General features: G+C 49.2%; 1 protein-coding gene across 2 annotated transcripts in view; it reads right to left on the bottom strand.

Annotated features, from left to right (window-relative positions):
• Positions 1-6,340: 6,340 nt before the first annotated feature.
• Polr1a (RNA polymerase I subunit A) overlaps positions 6,341-17,714 on the bottom strand; it is a 63,500-nt gene continuing 52,126 nt past the window's right edge. For both annotated transcript variants that reach the window (XM_021164727.2, XM_029478609.1), the window contains 9 exons: positions 17,092-17,227; positions 16,520-16,677; positions 12,807-12,933; positions 11,440-11,550; positions 10,647-10,922; positions 9,443-9,643; positions 8,240-8,357; positions 7,584-7,748; positions 6,341-7,281 (listed from right to left, as the gene is read on the bottom strand). In XM_021164727.2, the coding sequence (XP_021020386.1) occupies positions 7,181-7,281; positions 7,584-7,748; positions 8,240-8,357; positions 9,443-9,643; positions 10,647-10,922; positions 11,440-11,550; positions 12,807-12,933; positions 16,520-16,677; positions 17,092-17,227 (1,393 nt within the window). In that variant the 3' untranslated portion in view covers positions 6,341-7,180. The remainder of the gene's footprint in view (positions 7,282-7,583; positions 7,749-8,239; positions 8,358-9,442; positions 9,644-10,646; positions 10,923-11,439; positions 11,551-12,806; positions 12,934-16,519; positions 16,678-17,091; positions 17,228-17,714) is intronic.

Below are 17,714 nucleotides of genomic sequence, written 5' to 3'. Positions count from 1 at the left end.
TAATTAGTGACTTATGCAGGAGAGTCCAGCCTATTGTTAGTGGGGTCACTCCTGGGCTGGTCCCGGGTTGTATAAGAAAAAAGATCCATCACAGTGAGGAGGGCACCAGTCTGGGGCATCGGGAGCCTGAACCTTCTCACTCACCTCTCTGTACATGAGGAAACAGAGCCATTAAGTGCCCACATCATCTTTTTCCTTTTCTCCTGTCTCTCTCTCTCTCTCTCTCTCTCTCTCTCACACACACACACACACACACACAGCACCCATAGATGTTAATCATTGATTACAAAACTTTAAAAAATTAATAAAAATTTATTTATATATAAATGCACACCAGAAGAGGACAACAGATTTTATTAGAGATGGTTATTGTTTTGGTTTGGTTTAGTTTGTTTTTTTCAAGACAGGGTTTCTCTGTGTAGCCCTGGCTGTCCTGGAACTCACTCTGTAGACCAGGCTGGCTTCGAACTTAGAAATCTGCCTGCCTCTGCCTCCCAAGTGCTGGGACTAAAGGCGTGCACCACCACTGCCTGGTGAGATGGCTATTGTTTTATTAAAAAAAGCCAGGATATGTTTGATTGAGGTGTGGTATGGTGAGGTGGGAGGGGTGCCTCAGTGAGCCCATGCCAAGTTATCCCTTCCCCCTGAGGTAACAGCGGTGAGACAGATGTAGTATGGAAAGTTTATTTAGGGCATGGAAAGGGGAGTTGGGAAGAGAGTAGAGGGAGGGGCAGGAGAGGAGGAAGGGTAGAGAGGGATTAAGGGTTCAGAGAGAGAAAGGAGTCAGAGAGAATAAGAGAGTAAGAGATGGAGGAAGGGACAAATAGTCCCTTTTATAGTAAGCCAGGCATACCTGGCTCTTGCCAGGTAACTGTGGGGTAGAGCCTAGAAGGAATGTTAACAGTTATGAGCTACCATATGGAGCCATCTCGCCACCCCCTGATTACAAAACTTTGTAATATACATTTTTTCTAAAAGTCTTCCTTAATTACATAAGCATATTAAACAAAGCAAGCAAACATCAAGTTTCATGAGAGCAGAAAGTTACTAGAATGATAAAATCCGTTTTCTTTTAACTCAATGTCTTTTTCCTGAAGATCGGTGGCATGACGCTTTGCGGTTATAGAAGTACTAGACAGCACAGCTCGGTTTTTGAATTTGGTCCATAGTTGTCAAGAAGCTATTTCCTGATAGGTGCTATTTCAAGCTTGTCCTGTATTATTTTATCAGTCTGTCATGATAGACACATAGTTTCTCTATGAGAAGCCCGACCTCTTAGTCCTTTGTTCAAGTTTTCCCTTTCCTCCTTTATTTTCCTTTCCTATTGGACAGGCTCTTCGTCCTAGTCATAAGACCACTATCCTTTCCTTTGACTTTTTCAAATACCAGGCAGCCTTTTCAGTAGCATGCCAACATTTAGGCAAGGGCAGTGCATCCTTTTATCTTTCTGTAATATCAGGAGGCCAGACGCTGAGCCAAGGTGTTCTCCATGTCTGTCATGAACCCTTGTTTCAACATGATCCCTCTTTATCACAACTGTAAACTCCTGTAAAAGGTAAGAGACCATCAGAATTCTGCCTATCAGAACCATCTGTCCTGCCTTCAAGAAGGCACCAAATTGCATCATCAATTAATCAAAATCCTTCTCCTGCCCATACCAGTGTGTGTGTGTGTGGGGTGTCCCTCATTTCCTGTGTGTAAGGCTGAACATGCACAGAGAGTAGCATGGGGCCCTAATGATTCAACTGTAATTTGTAATCTACCAACTCCTAGAATTTCCCTGTACTTCTGTTAATGATTTTTTTTCAGACCCTGTATCTCATTACTAAGACCATTTATGATCTAAATGTACACGTGCATGTCAGAAGGCGGCACCAGATTCCAGAATAGGTGGTTGTGAGCCACCATGATTGCTGGGTATTGAATTCAAGATCTCTGGAAGAGCTGACAACGCTCTTGACTGCTGGGCCATTTCTTCAGGCCACAAATAATTCATTAAAATAGACAAACAGAAACACACCAATAAAAACAAAAAGCAGTGAAGGCAGGGTTGGGGAAACAGTTCTGTTGGTAAAGTATTTGCCGTGTACTCTGGAGGACTCTCAGGAATTAGATAAAAAGCCTCAGTGTGGTGGTGTGTTCCTGTAAACCCAGCACTGGGGAGGCAGACACAGGCAAAGCTCTGGGGCTCATTGGCCAGCCAGAAAAGGAACGAGCCACTCTTAAGAAGCATTCTATTTTTAGGGAACCTATTTGATCTATGGAGAGGTCAATGGGGGAAAGGATTCATCTCACAAAAGCAAGCACAGCCTTGAAGTGAAATTTCAGGTTTCTTTGGAGACTCAGTTGTGTCATGTGATTTTTTTTTTCTGGAAACAGACTTATGAGAGGATGTTTTTTCCTGAAGCAGACACATGGGAGGATGTTTTACTAAGAACAGACATGTGGTGTTTTTCTGGAAGCAGCCAGAAAAAGGGACATGTGATGTTTTGCTAGAGTGGATGCTTGAGAGAACATGCGATGTTTGGAAAGGATGTAAGTATGACCCAATAGACAGTGGACGATGCTGGCTGGTATTAGTATGCCTTACCATTCTTTGCTAGTTGTTTGTCATGTCAGAAACATACCAATAAACTTCCAGTGGTGTTCTGGTGGCTTCTTGATGCTTCTGTGAATTCGGACAGATTGGCAGAGCCTCTCAGGTTCCTTCTGATTTGTGAATGGTGTTTTCGAGTGGATCAATGCTGATTTGTATGAACTGAACTGCTGATATCCTGACATTGCAGACTGGATTTGCTCCAAAGAACTATTTCTAAGCAGGTCCATATCTTCCTTTGCCCTATTAACCTTTCCTTTCCACTACCTCTGGTGGGTGGTGGCCTAGAAGGGAGGTTAAAGTGTTTACAAACCCTTATTAAAAGTAGGTTTTGAGGGCTGGTGAGATGGCTCAGTGGGTAAGAGCACCCGACTGCTCTTCCGAAGGTCCAGAGTTCAAATCCCAGCAACCACATGGTGGCTCACAACCATCTGTAACGAGATCTGGTGCCCTCTTCTGGAGTGTCTGAAGACAGCTACAGTGTACTTACATATAATAAATAAATAAATCTTAAAAAAAAAAAAAAAGTAGGTTTTGAGAAATCAAAGCCTACAACATCCACCCCATGGGTGAGTGTGTGGTAAGGTTTTGCATCCGGATGATCCCTTGATGTTAAGAGTATACTTTAATTACAGCAGCATTGGACTTGTCCCCTCCAGATGCCAGTAGCATCTCTTTACAGTTGTGACAGAAATATCTTTAGACATTGGCAAAAGTTCCAAGTGTGCATGGGAGGCAGTAGAAATATGCCCCTAGTGGAGGACCACTCAGTGTACAGGTAATCTAGGTGAGCACCTATAGCTGTGCTGATATGGCCAAGGTAGACTTTAGGAACACCTACTAATTACCATTTTATACATAGAGAAAGTACAGAAGGGCCAAGCAACTCCCTCAGTGTTACATTTGTGAGTTGAGAGAACTTGATTCTGTCCTCAGCGCCGTCTTGCTTACTGTCCTTGAGGATTGGCTGGCTCTACTCACTGTAATGTCAGGGGCTGGGGAGATGGCTCATCCATTAAAGTCACAGCAAACGTATGGACCCAAGTTATCAAGCATTCACGTAAAAGTAACCAATGCTGAACTCTGGGCTCAGGGAGACACTGTCTCAGAATCTAGATGGAAAGTAACTGAGCATTGACCTCTGGCCGCCACACACAAGTGTGCATGTACCAACACACAAATAGATACGTCATACCCATCCACTTTGTGAAACAGAGTCCTGAGTAAGGGCTGTTCAGTGTAACCCAGTGAGACCAGTGGTGTCTGAGACCCTCACATATATACCTCAGCCCCAAACTGGCTGAGGCTCCTGTGACAACAGCACAGTGGACAGCTGGTCTAGAAAGCAGCACCAGGAAGGGCCAGCAGGTTTTCCTCATATAGAAACTCAAACTTGCTAGAGATACAGAGGCACATGTGGCTGGGCCAGGATGAGGCATCTGTATGTTCAGGATGAAGCCAGGAAGTGGGAGGTGTGGAGGAGAGCACACTGCGGTGGAGAAGCAGTGACTGAAGTCATGATTTTTTCCCAGCTTCCTCTCTTCTGGCTTCTGAGCACGCACTCAGCTATTCTCTTTCCTCCCCATGAAACCAGCAGTCTGGTCCTACCTGGATAAGTATATGGTGTATGCTCACATGCTCTCTGGGTACCATAACCTTTGGCTAGAAATAAGGCAGAATTGCCTGGTGAGATGTTTGGAATGCTGTATTGCTAGCTCCATGGGAATAGGGTCTGTATGGTTCACACGAGTGGAGATTGGAGTGGGATGGATGCAGGATGGGAGGAAACTGGGAGTGGGTACTTTGTGTGAGTTTGGGTACAGGGAAGTGGCAGCAGATACCACACTGATTCATACAGAACACCGCAGAGCCTTCAGTGACACCTCAGACCTGCACTCAGCCTCCCTGGCATTCACAGGACAGAGGCACCTGGAGAACCAAAAGGATGAATCTCTCTGGACATCTGGGTCTTTTTAATTTGCTGTGCTGGGGCTGGGTCCAGGCCCTTGGAAGGAGACTCTTCCAGAGCTGCACCCTCAGCCCTGGGCTCTTTCTTTGTCAAGATGGTCTTGAATTCATTATGGAGACCAGGAGGTTGTTAAACTTGAGGTCCTCCTGCCTCAGCTTCCTAAGTGCTGGAACTACAGGCGCATGTCTCCAAGTCAAAGTGTCACTGTTTTGATGGAAACTTCTACTGGCTGGTCAAGCATCCCTCCCTTTGCTCCTGTTGCTGTCCTCCTGGGAGGAACTCTGAAAGGTGCACAGGCAGCTTCCATAATGTGCTGACTCAGGAGCTTCCAGCTAAGAGAACTGCACCTATCTTCTGCCAGGCTTCACGTGTGTTAGATCACTGCAGCTTCCTTTGAGCAATCTCTAGAGTCCCTGCAGACATTAGCTATTTAGAGCTCACTGGAGGACCGAGGGCCAGTGACTTACTTCCCACACGTCATCTCACACTCAAGTGAAGTTAGCTTTAAGTCACAGTACTGTGGGTGAACTAAGCTTGTGGTTTTCGACTCTTGCTGTATACTCTTTTCTGAAGCTCATTTCATATCCAGGGTGTGTACCCAAGGCCACTCTATCTTAATCCTCGAGTGTGGTTCTATAATCAGCTTTCTAAAATGTTCCGCAGGTGTTGGGGAGAGAGTTCAGAGCAGAGCACTCGTCTAGCACATGCAGCCCGGGCTCAATCTTCAGTGCTGAAGGGGTGGTGGTGGTTTATGACTCCGCCCCAGGGAGATAAGTAGGAGAGAGCATACTTATTTTTTCTGATCCCGAGCCTGCTCACTTCCTTCTTGCTGAGCTATTTTTACAGGATTCCTCACTTGCTTTGGTGTTTCTCTGTTCAGAATCCTTTGAGGTTGGTCTCCCTGTCATGTTATGGCAGTAGGCTGGGGAATATTCTCAGGACTTGCAAATGTTCTTTCTTTGAAGCTATTTCAAAACAGACACAGTAGACCCAAGCTAAATGTGAAACAGCTGGGTGGGTGGGTGGAGGAAGGATGCTACCACTCCAGGCTCCAGTACAGGTCAGAGGTCTGGCATAAGTGTGGCCAGTTTCCAGCCCACATTAATGTTTACATTCAGGGTTTGCTCCTTTAGCTCTATGCTCTTCAGTTCCAGGTAAGGTTGACTGCAGGAAGCCACACACCCACCTAGGCTCTGGACGCCACAGCTTCCAGACTACCTTGATATTTCCTACAAGAATCCCCTCTCCACTCTAGTTTAAGAAGAAAGTGGGTAAGTAGTCACCCTGCCTTTTCACCCAAAGAATGAATGCCCTATCTATCCTGCAGGCTGCGTCCTCAGGGCAGGGTTTTCTGAGACCCCTTCTGTCTGCTTCCCTTAGAGGCTGTGACAGTCTTCTATGCTATGTCCTGCAGTCTGTTTTGAGGTGCTGGCTTTCTTGGGTATACACAGGATAGGTTCCATCATGAGCCTGGAGGAGACTGCAGAATCTCTTCTGGCATGGTAACCTTTAGGCCAGCCCATTCCTGAAGTCACCGCAGCCTTCTTACCTGACTAAGGTAACACAAATTCTTCCTACAGCCTTCCACAGTTCTGTGCTTCTGCAATGGGTAGGATTCAGAGGGGAAGACTGGGAGTTGGGGTCAGGGGGCACAATCTGCCCTTACAATGCCAGATAAAAGTAGGAAGAGGAGCCTGAAATCTGTGTCAAGAAAATCCTAATTACCAGATGCAGAAAACATAGATGAAGGGAAAGATTAAAAACTTAAGTCTTGATTATCTTCTAACAGCCAGTTCCAGCCATGTTTATTACTCAGCCCACACTGGAATAACAGTGGACAAAAATAGAAACGGTCTGGCTTCATAAAGCCTCTGCCTTTTCTGTCCAGTCAGGGAACCTGACTGCATGGCTCAAAAACCCCAACAGGGCCTGGGGGTGACTAGGGGCTCTGACATCCAGCTGAGTGTAGAGGCAGGAAGGTCAAGCTACGTGGCCTTGCTGAATAGCCCCAGTAGGAAACTTTAGGCTGTGCGGTAGGGAGCTGCTGCGATCCCAGAGAGATGTCTTGGCTGTGGGGGCATTCTGGTCTGGTGTATGCAGCCATACAGCAATGGCAGTGTGGCGGGGGCCTTGTGCCACTGACTCGGGCCCAGGAAAGCAGCCCCAAGTGGAGCCTCTTTGAGGACTCTCCTTTGGTAGCTGCAGCAGGGAGGGACAGGCACATGGAGCAGGTTTCATGTCCTTTCTGGATCTTCAGGAACCCCTGGGAATGTTTCCTTAGCCACTAGCATATGCACAGTAACGGTGGCACCGGGGATTCCCAACAGCAAACGTGGCTCACGGTGATCTTCCCACTGTGTAGTCCTGGGTCTTGTTAAGATCCTGGCTGGGGCCTCTGGGAGCACAAGTCAAGCAATAGTCATCTCGGAGGGCTTGGGAAGCCTTGCTCCTGATCCCGAGATGAGAAAGGCTAGGTAGGAAGAGCCTTTTCTGAGGGAAGCCAGCCCAGCTCAGGTCACTTGCTTTCCGGACCCCAAGGTCACTGCTTTGCTATGTCACTCTGTACTGTCAGCTGTGCCCACCCCCAGGTCCTCCAGGCTGGGCAGACAATGCTGCTATCTTAGGGGCTGCTTGAGCTCAAATAAGCCTGTTCCGCCTTTGACAACCTTTCCTACCACGAGGCAGGCAGAAGGTGACTTCAGTTCATCATGGGATCCTATGTAAGACAGAAAGAGCTTGTGTTAGGAGTCTGGGGGAGGTGTGGGGGACTGAGGGCTCAGTGCTGAGGCTGTGTGGTGGTACCTCAGCTGGACATAACACCCTCCCATCTCCCCACCCCCGTGGACTCATGCTGTGGCACTGTATTTAAGTTTGAAAGAAGAGCTCTCTCTTTATTCCATCAGAATGTAGACATTTACTCTGCTGCCTCTCCACTTCTGATTCCAAGCTCTCACTGCACGCAAGGGGTGAGACAAGCCCATCTGCCCAGGGAAGGCCCAAGTCACTGCCCACACTCACCCATCATGGTGGCCTGTTTCAGAAACTGGAAGCTGGTTTCAAATGTCATCTGCTGCAAAGGGGAGGAGCTTGACTGGATCCCAAAGCGATTGAGTGGCTTATAAACCCCCTCAAAACACATGTAATCAGCCACCAGGGAGAGATGGCGAGGATCAACTGCAATGCCTGTCACAGGGGCAGAACATTAGGAAGGTTAAACAGAGACAAGGCAAACTGAGGAAGCATCCTCTGACACAGGCAGGCTACAGCGAGACCCTGGATCTCTCTCAGCTCCCCGACCTCCTCATCCAGCCGTGAAAGCCCTACACCTGGTCCAGGGACTACCCTTATCCCTTCATCTTGCTCATCATGTGCATGTAGCAAGCAACACAGGATAATGAGACTCTGCCTAAGTCTCCTGTTTCTACCTGGGATCTAGACCCTTGAAGGGCCAAAGCCATCCATCATGAACTTTACAAAGGCACCAGTAACAGGGACGCTACTTCAAGAGTCAAAGCCACCATCTTCCACACTCCCTCATGGGGACTCTCAAATGACTGTAGACTCAGCAACCATGCCTCTCTTCCCACCAAAATGAAGGGCTAACCACCTCAGTTCGCTTGCTCTAGCCTGCAGGTACTCCAACTAGGCCAGGCATGCTGTCATGCTCCGCTTACCATACACAGCAAACACATCTTTAATCTCCTTCTCTATCACCCGTAACGCAGCCTCGATGCCGTAAGTATTGGCCATGGCGTGGATGTCATTGGAGTAGAGCCGGCGCAGGTCCAGTATCTGGACAAGGGAAGAAGGGACGGACTTAAGTAAGTGCCCATTGCCAGCTTTGTCCTGTGTGTATGTCCCCAGTATTCTCTCCTCGCTTTGTGCCCAGTGGCTGGGGGCAGCTGGTGCCAAGTGTGTGGAGACAGCAGGGATGAGCGAGGACAGTTGCTGCATACCAGCCAGGGCCCTAGACTGTCTTGCTTTTGCGACCAGTATAACGAGACAACGTAGGACACACTTGAAATTAATCAAGAAACAGTTTTTTGTTCATTATTATTCTTGTAACAGCAATCTGTTCACTGGAATGGATGCTTGGGAGGTGAAGAGAGGTCCCTCAGCAGAGACCCTCGAACACCTCTCCAGGGTGCACAGGGCAGGAACAGGTTGGATCCCACAATTTACTTGGCCTCTCTAGAGGCCTGAGGCTCCAACTGAGTCATAGGGGCTCTTGGTGGCTCTACAATTATAAGTCACAATTCGTAGGAGACAGAGAGATAGGTTGTCTGACTGCGCACTTGAACAAACCCCAAGTGAATAAGTCAAGTCACACCCACATACTCAGGAGGTACAGGTCACTTCTGTCCCTCCCCTGGGCAAGCTCTTGGTCAGTGGAGTGTGGGTGAGGGCACATGGGGCCAGAGCAGCCAAGCTCCTTAGTGTGGGAGAAACTCTCACGCCCTGGGGTGAAAGCATCTCAGAGAAAAGGACTGAAGAACGGTGGGATGGGAGCATGGGGTATCCGTCAGCTTCACGCAGGGCAGGGAAGGCTGAGCTGCAGCTACCTTTACCAGACAGAGGGAGCAACACTCCGGCCAGGGATGCAGTGCACTGTTTCCTATACTCTACTCTGAGAACTCCTCCAAGAGTAAGCAAAGCAACACAAAGAAAGCCCTGGCTAATGTTGAGCAGGTTTCTACACTGAAAGCCTAACAGGCAATGGGAGTCCTTGGGTCACAGATGAGGGCACTCTTAATTTGGGATCCACAGTGTAGCACGATGACCGGGAGTTCAACTCCCAGTGCCTGGTTCCCCAAGGAACATGAGGTCGGGGCGAGGATTTGTCCCAGCACAGCCACCAGCCTGCTGGGCTCACATACCTCGGAGTACTTGAACAGCTCGGGAAGGTTGATTCCCTCAGTGTTCAGTACAAGCTCCCTCTCATTCTTACTGTTGGTCGTTTCGTTCAGGAGGCACCGAGTGATGCCCTTGGTCGTATAGACAATGGCTTTGTGGGCCAAGGACACAACCAAGGAGCTCATGTCAAAATTAATCTTCATCAGTGGAAGCTTCACAGTCACCTACGGGAGAAAGAGCGCTGGGCCAAGGAAAACAGCCCTCCCTCCCTCCCTCCCTCCCCTCCCCCCCCCAGCTCTGTGAACAGGGCTGGGGCCTACAGGTCTACTTCAAGCAGCCTTCAAAGCCCACCTAATATTCTCCTGGCAGGGGAGATGGGTCCTGCTGCACTAGTGGGCAAGTGGGCTGAATACTGGGTGGTTTAAACGACCCATATTCAAGGTGGAGACAGTTGACAGATGTCCAGTCCACTCCACTGCCTGTCCTCTCAGTGGCCACCGCGCAGTGCCTGCTGCTTTAGGCTTCAGGTCCCACCAGCCAGTTGTGTTCTCTAAGCTTGATTACAGAGAGAGAGGAGTATTCCATGCCGCTATCAAAACAATGAACCACCCAGGCCTCACAAGAACCATGAGATTCTCAGGATGCGGTCCAGGGGACACTTTGGAGGGAGCTGAAATGATGAGTTACTGTCTCCTGGCAGGAAGAAGGGAGCTGCCATGTCTGTGACGCATGGTGACAGGTTTGTGCTTACATTAAATGAAGTGACTCATTTGGGAGGTCTTATCTGCTAGGCCTGCAGTCGAGACTCACATATGCACTACTTCTGAGCACTACAGGTTGGAAAGGGGAACGGGTAAGGCTGTGCTTTAGAGCACAGGGTCACCAGTCAGTAGGAGATTCTTCACGGGTGCTAGAGAAACATGGTTAATAATACTGGCCGCTCTTTCAGAGGACCTGAGTTTGACTCCCAGTACCCACATGATGGCTTACAACCATCTGTAACTCCATTTCCAAGGAATGCTCTTGTCTGGCCTCCAAGGCAATTGCACATATGGTGTACAGCCATACTCACAGGCAAAACACCCATAGAGATGAAATATTAAAAGAAGGAGACAGAGGTTCTTAGGAGATAGTCACGTAGGAAAAGCATCTTGTGAGTTACGCAGTAAGCGCCTACTTGAGTGTCAGGCAAGACAAAGGCCCTGGCCCAGCTGTATAGACACTGACCTGACACCACAGGCTCTCCTCTGTGTCAAACTGGTAGTCCTCGATGAATGAGTGGGACTCCCGTACAGCCTGGATCCGGCGTTTTATGGCCTCAGCTCCCTGAGGCCTGGAGTGGCGGCGGGGAGGGTTCTGGGATGATGACTCCTCCTCGAGGCCTAAATGTTCTTCCTCATCTGGCTCATGGCCCTGGTGGACACCGTCACCTTTGATGTCCCCTTCTTCTTGTACCTCCTCCTCCTCTTCCTCCTCTCCTTCTTCCTCACTCTCATAGTCAACCTGACAGGACAAGAGATGCAGGCAGTCAGTGCAGTCCCAGTCACTTGGAAGTCACCTATGAACAATCCCAGACCCCGCTGGCCCGAATTACTAGCCTCTCTGCTCTGCCCTGGCCACCTTCCTCCATCCACCTTCCTTTGCCTTTCCTCTGAGTTGCTGCCACTCAGTCCTGATGTCCCCTCAGAGGCAGCTCACTTACCACACAGTTTCTCTGGCTCACCCACTCACCTGAGAATCCCCCTAGCCTCTCTAATCTTCTCTTATGACCCTAGGGATAGGTCTGAGGACAGTGAGAGATCATATTCTCACTGAACAAACTGTAGACACTAACTTCTGGTCAGTCTTCTCTGGGTCTAGCCAGAGTCTAAGTAAAGTCCTGTTTGCTTCATCAAGAGGTATGCTGGACAGACAGGCCTTCCTTCAGATTTCTGGTGGGTTCCCAGTGTGACAGAGTGGTATGGTCAGGGCGAATTCCTTATGTGTGAGCACAGCCCTGCCCCCCACCAGCACCCCTCACCTCCTCTTCTTGCTTCTCCTTGCGTTTGGTGTCAGAAGCGTCTGCATCGCCCTCCTCAGCTTCAGCATCCACAATGTTCCCCTCCTCTTCCTCATCCCTTTCCTCCTCTCTCTGTGGTTTGAGGTCAAGGAGAAAAATGATTAGTTCTACAAATACCCAGTAGTCAGCAAATCCGTCTGCCTACCCAATGGCCTCGTTACCTAATGATGCAGCCACCTTCCAACTGACCATCTACTTGCCTTTCCATCAGCCATCCTCTACCCGGTCTGCTCACCTAGCCTTGGGTTTGCAAACCTCTTTCCCTCTAGGTACCATACAGAGCAATGGGTTTGCTCTAGTGTCTGCGTCACTCTCAGTACACTTCTCCTAGATGCCCTCTGCCTTCCCTCCTTGCTTGTTCCTTAGTTCCTAATGGCTTACCACAGCCCCTCCTTTTGTGTTCATGTCACATACACGTCATTACCCTCTCTTGTACACCATAATATTTTGGTTAAAAGGGTTAATGATACAGTTTAATGGTAGAGGGCCGCCCACAGTCATTATATAACATAAATATTGCTCCAACATTGTGGGTGGGGAAGGAGAAAGCTGTCTTTTCCCTTCCTGTCCTCGGTTCCTAGTTTCTTTGCCTCTTTCTGGTGAAGACTGGAAAACAGTTGAATGCAGTCATGTCGATCTATGCTTGGGTTACTGAAATGGAAAAGCCACAGGAGAAGAGGAACCTAGGACTTTCTCTGATCTAGGCCCTGAGACAGGGTGGCACAGAGCTAGGCAGGGCATTCCCAGTCCATGTGACAAGCCACCTGAGCAGGCTCACTGCATCAGCACTGGCCTCTGCTTACAGCCCTAGGAGTGCTCTGGTCCCTGGCCTTAGAAATTCCCACCCTGCTCCTTATCTGGCCCATGTCTTTCACTCTTGCTTTGCTACCAATAGTTTTTCTTCCCTTTTGTCACTGAGGCTCAACTTCTCTGCTTCAACTCACTTCTTTAGTGAGTTGGTGCTTTACTGCCTTGGTGCTTTGGGGGAAGTTAAATGCAGAGAAAACTGAAAAGAGAATAAGAAGTTTCAAAGGCTCAGTGCACCATCTTTAGGATGCAAACGTCTTACGGAGATGGGTGTCTGTAGGACTGATCCCGAGCTGAGCCAACCGTCTTGGTGGCAGCCTCACTGGCCTGGCCCACCACGCCTGGGAGTAACAAGTGGAGCTTACTGGGCGAGAGCAGCAGATCAGCGCGGAGGTATGTGGGGAGAGGAGCTAGCACCACAGAGAGTCTTGTAGAACTGTCACAAAACCCTCCAAGTCTCTCGGCCTTAAGCTCAGTCCTGTGCACCTCACAGGGGTCAGGGGTCCGGGGCATTTGCTTACCCGACTCGTCCCCGAGTCCTCGGTGTCACTGAGGTCCTTCTGTGTAGCTCTCCTCGCATTCACACTGCTGAAGGCTGATGCCTTGCTTTTCTTCTTCTTGACAGCTTCCATTAGTAGCTTAAAGAATCTGGAGGAGGAGGAGAAAGCCATCCAGCCCCATCAGGATCAGTGTGTCCGGCCCTCTCCATGCTAAAGGATTTACATGGGAGCCAGCACAAGGGACAGAGGCCAGTCTCTCCTACCCACCTCTACTTGCTGAATCAGAAAGAACACCAGTCCCATACTCCAGCCTGCCTCACTTAGAGAACACTGTCACTCCCCTAAACTAATGTGCTTGTGCCTGTGACAGACAGCTTCTTGCACTTTTTAACTTGTCTGGAGAATGTGGGTTTTAGTATGCAAGGGTTTTAGCCACCATATACTTTCTTTAAGGCTTGGTAGAGCTTGTATTTGGTAAAAGATGGATATTGGTGCCACTGTGCTTGTCATCCAATCAGAACAGGAGAACCAATTCTAAGAGATGGGAACACAGCCTGCAACAGCCCACTCCAAGATGATGTTAAAGGGCAAGAGAAGATGTTAAAGTACGCTGGGACTCAAAGGGTAACACTGAACTTTGTGGCAATGGCCACACCAATAGGTTAGACCTAAATCTATCTGAAGAACTCATGGGTCCCTTTCTTCTTCTCCCTGATTCACCCCCCCCCACACACACACACACATTTAAGGGTCCCTTGGATTTCAGTGTACCCCATTCCCACATTTTTTTTAAAATAACCTCTCACTCCTTTGTTAGGCACTTGGAGCATCCCAAAGTGGACTGTGTTAATTATACAAGTCTAAGGTCTCATCCCAGCCCTGAATTCATCCATCCTATGTTCTGAGTTCTACCCTACACCTAACCCACTCTAGTCCTGTAGGCAAGAGAATGATAAAAAGACAGGCTCCCAGCCCTCGAAGAAGCATAGAGTCTTCATTACAAAAGCAGCAGGTCAAATATTTTACTGTTTTTGTCATTAAAACCTAAAGAATGTTAGGTTTCCTCTGTGTTTTTAAAAGATGTACCTATTTTATGTGTTGAGTGTCTGCCTGCATGCATGTATGTGTATCACATGTGTGCCTGATACCCATGGAGTCCAGAAGAGGGTGCCAATTTCCCTGTACTTGAAGCTACAGATGGTTGTAAGCCACCACGTATGTGCTGGGAATCAAACCTGGACGGCTGCAAGGGGGCTCTTAAGCTCTGCGCCAACTCTCCAGCCATTGTTGTTTCAATTTTTCCAAGAGTGCAGAGTCTATCTGAGACCCACTAATACAGAGACAAGCTTGCTCACCAGGTGCTGAGGAGCAGGCGCAGAAGAGTCAGAAGAGGGGGGGCAGGGCAGGACTTTGGAAAGACAGAGTAGACACTGGAGAAGGGTGAGAACCTTGATTGCATATGTTATAAGGATTACTTACCAAGGGCACCACAGAGGAGCTGGAATAAGGCAGAACAGGGTGCTCCCTTCCAGAGGCTAGGGTTAGCGCTCTGTCATCAGTACCTCTGCCCTGTCTCAATACGGACACTCCAGCTCTGAGGTTCCTCGCCCAGCATTCCTAACAGTCCCTCTGTTCCTACTCTCAGGGGTCCTCTGGGCATCTGCACTCTCAGCAATATCCCCAACCTTTCTCCATCCCCCAAGGCTAGGCTGAGGGGCCACAGAACACCTCAAAAACACCCTCTCTCTAGGACTCCTCTACCCGCCTGCATCCTCTGGAGACCAGAACTAAGGAGAACAAGGGTGAAGGTGGAGCAGCAGGATGCTGGAGAATGGCAGACACCAGTGTCTTCCTGCAGGGGCTGCCAATGTGCTCTTCTGTGACTGTGCGAGAGCAAGGAGAGTGATGGCCCTCAGCAAATGTTCTGTGATGGTCGTGCTACCTGGCAGTGGGCAAATGAAAGGAATGGGACAGGCACACGGCAGAGGAGCTGCTCATCCCACATAAACAACTGTGACCTGGGAACAGGACCTGTCAGTGTTCCCAAAGGTGCCTGTCCCATCCACAGCACCTGCTGCTACGAGAGTCGATTCTGCTCAGTTGCTCTGGCTGTAGAAGGGGTCAGTGGGCTAAGTTCATGGCTGGGCCGGGGGCCAGAAGCTACAGTCCTTGACTCAGCCCAGTGCTCTTCCCACTGTACCACAATGCTGGCCTACTCTTCCAGGTTAGCCACACAGATATCCACAGTGATGGATGCCAGCAGAGACATCTGAGAACATCTGTGCTTGTGTGTCTCCAAGGAACACATGCTTGTTTCCTTTTCCTTCCATTATTTGTTAAAAATGAAAAAAAAAAAAAGAAAGAAAGAAAACAAAAGGAAAAAACCCTCATGATCTCGCAGATGAGGAGGGGAGAAGAAAAGAAAGGGATGGCAGAGACAGGAGAAGGGAAGAAAGGAGGAACAGCTGCAGGGAGGGTGGCTCCCACGCCCTCTTCCATTTCCAGTGAGCTCCAGGGCCTTAATGCCTTGAGTCTCTCACTGCCTAGGCTGACAAGAGATTGGAAACCGCAGCTGTGTTACAGGCTGCTCCTACTTTTGTCTTTGCCTGAGACCTTGGAGGCCTGCTATGGACTCATTAAGACTACCGCTGACAAAAGTGACTGCACATGCTCTGTTTATCACAGCTTTTCAAGTGGACAAACAAAATACACCCAGGAGCTGAAAAGGTACTACACTGCTGGGAACAAGCCAGGGTTGTCACTTATAAGAAGCAACAACAACAACAAAAGTGGTTCAGAGGTTGGAGAGATGGCTCAGTGGTCAAGAGGCCTTACTGCTCTTTAAAGACCTGAGTTTGGTTCCCACAACTTATGTTGGGAGGTTCACAACTGCCTACAACTCCAGCACCAGGGAGACCCAACATCTCTGGCCTCTATGGCCACCTGCATACAGCACACACATACCCATCATTAAAACCATAGAAATAAATCTTTTTTTTCTTCTATAAGGTAGACAGAACTCCACGCTCAGCTGGCATGTCCCTCATGGTGCCCTCCCTGCTTAGCAGCTAAAGCTTCCAGGGTGAAGAGAAATGGGGCAAGCTGTCAACTCCGCCTCCTCTCAATCAGGCCCTGTGGGCTCTGAGTCCCACTTCTCAAAAGAGAACTTCGCGGCCAGCATAAACACCCACTGTATGTGGGGGCCCTGATCGTCTCTGTTAGTTAACAAGCTGGCGGGCTGGAGCCTGTTCTGTGCTCCTGTCACTCTGCCCAGTGTCCCAGAGCATAGGAAGGAACAACACAAGCAATGGGCACAGATACACGGAGGCTCTGATGTAAGCACAGCACAAAAGCGATGGCTGGAGTCTCTGGATCTGTGTGTGAGCATGCCAGTGTGTACACAGAGCTCGGAGGACAGACAACTTCCGAGGGGCAGTGCCCTCCTTCCACTATGAGGTCCTAGGGATCGGGTGTCAGGCTTGGTGGCATTGCTCCCTTGCTTCCTGTACAGGTCCTTTCATACCCTAATTCCATAACCAGGAGAGAACTCGTCAGTCCAAGACAAGCCGAGGCAACGATAAATGGCTAAGAAGGGTCCCACTTACAGGCCAGATTGGGGTGAGGGGTCCATATTAGGTGGTGGGGCCTACTGTCCTCTGAAACACGTTCTTTGTGGCTCCTGCCAGGAGTGCTCCATGGCTCAAAGTCAAAGACAAACACAGCTGAGTCCTGACCTGGTTTCCATGAAGTGCAAGATGTCCTCGGGTCTCAGGCACTTCTCCTGCTGGTAATACGCATGTGGCAGGAACTGAAACCGGAGTTCATACACCTGGAATTTATTCCGTTTTTCTCCCATACAGAAGGACTCCTGGATGTCAACTTTCTGCAATACCTAGAACCAGATGAATGAACACAGAGAATCTGACTTGCTCAGCCCCCCAGATGATTGCGCACACCAAATGGATCACACGGTATCAAAAGTCTGAGGGGCCACAGCCCCAAACTGCAAAGACACCCTAGTAAGCTCTGCCTGCATGAATGCCTTGCGGTATGCTCAAGTGAACAGCCCTGGTGTTTGCTAAGTTAACCCAGGAAGCATTCTTACCGCATTCTCCAGGCAAATGCTATGGAACTAACAATTATCTTAAAAGCTTCTTGATCTAACCCTGTCTAGCACTTGGCAGAGACAGTGTCTGTCTCCTGGTAGGAGTCTAGAACTAAGATGCCAGTAGACTGCTCGGTTGGGGTAGGAGGAGGCAGGATCAGGTCTCCACCCAGCGTGTAATCAAGTATGAGAGACAGTTACCTCCCCCAGGCACACTCTGGTGAGCCTCTTCTTTAGACTCTTCACTTTCTTCAATGCTTTCTTGGTGTCGAACACAGGCACACTCATCATGGGCGTTTTGATGTTGGCACTGGCCACCATGAGAATCTCCCTCAATCTGACAAAGAATAAGGACACATCTGATCAGAGGTAACCTGAATTTCTTGATGGGGGTATGACAGAGGAATATGCCCTACCAGTCACAACTCTGGTCCTGCCAGCTCCTCATGTGCAGTTACAGCTAGAGCTCGCTTCCTTTCACCATTCCCTGAAGTCAGCAGGCACTTACAGAGAGCTTACCAAATGAGAGACGGAGGAAAGAGTAAACTAGAAGCCTTCAGCACTCTTACTGAGCCCTGCCATCCCAACAGCAGCCTAGTGGGCTCAGCCTCTCTTCTGCAGTCACTGGAGCGAACCCTCAGCTTGAAAAGTTGGGGAAGCTATCCAGCATTGATCTGCCAGAGAGTGGAATGTGCATGGAGGAATGCCAGCAGGGTGGGTCCATGTTTTCCACTTCCCCAGCAGTCGCCACACTGCAGTGTATGGCTATGTACCTAAAGGGCATGGCCACAAGAATGACACTCCTGGAGCTGGGCAAACAGGTG

The sequence above is a fragment of the Mus caroli genome, chromosome 6 (genome assembly GCF_900094665.2).
Source record: "Mus caroli chromosome 6, CAROLI_EIJ_v1.1, whole genome shotgun sequence".
Classification (NCBI taxonomy): domain Eukaryota; kingdom Metazoa; phylum Chordata; class Mammalia; order Rodentia; family Muridae; genus Mus; species Mus caroli.
This window is presented reverse-complemented; position numbering and strand designations above follow the sequence as displayed.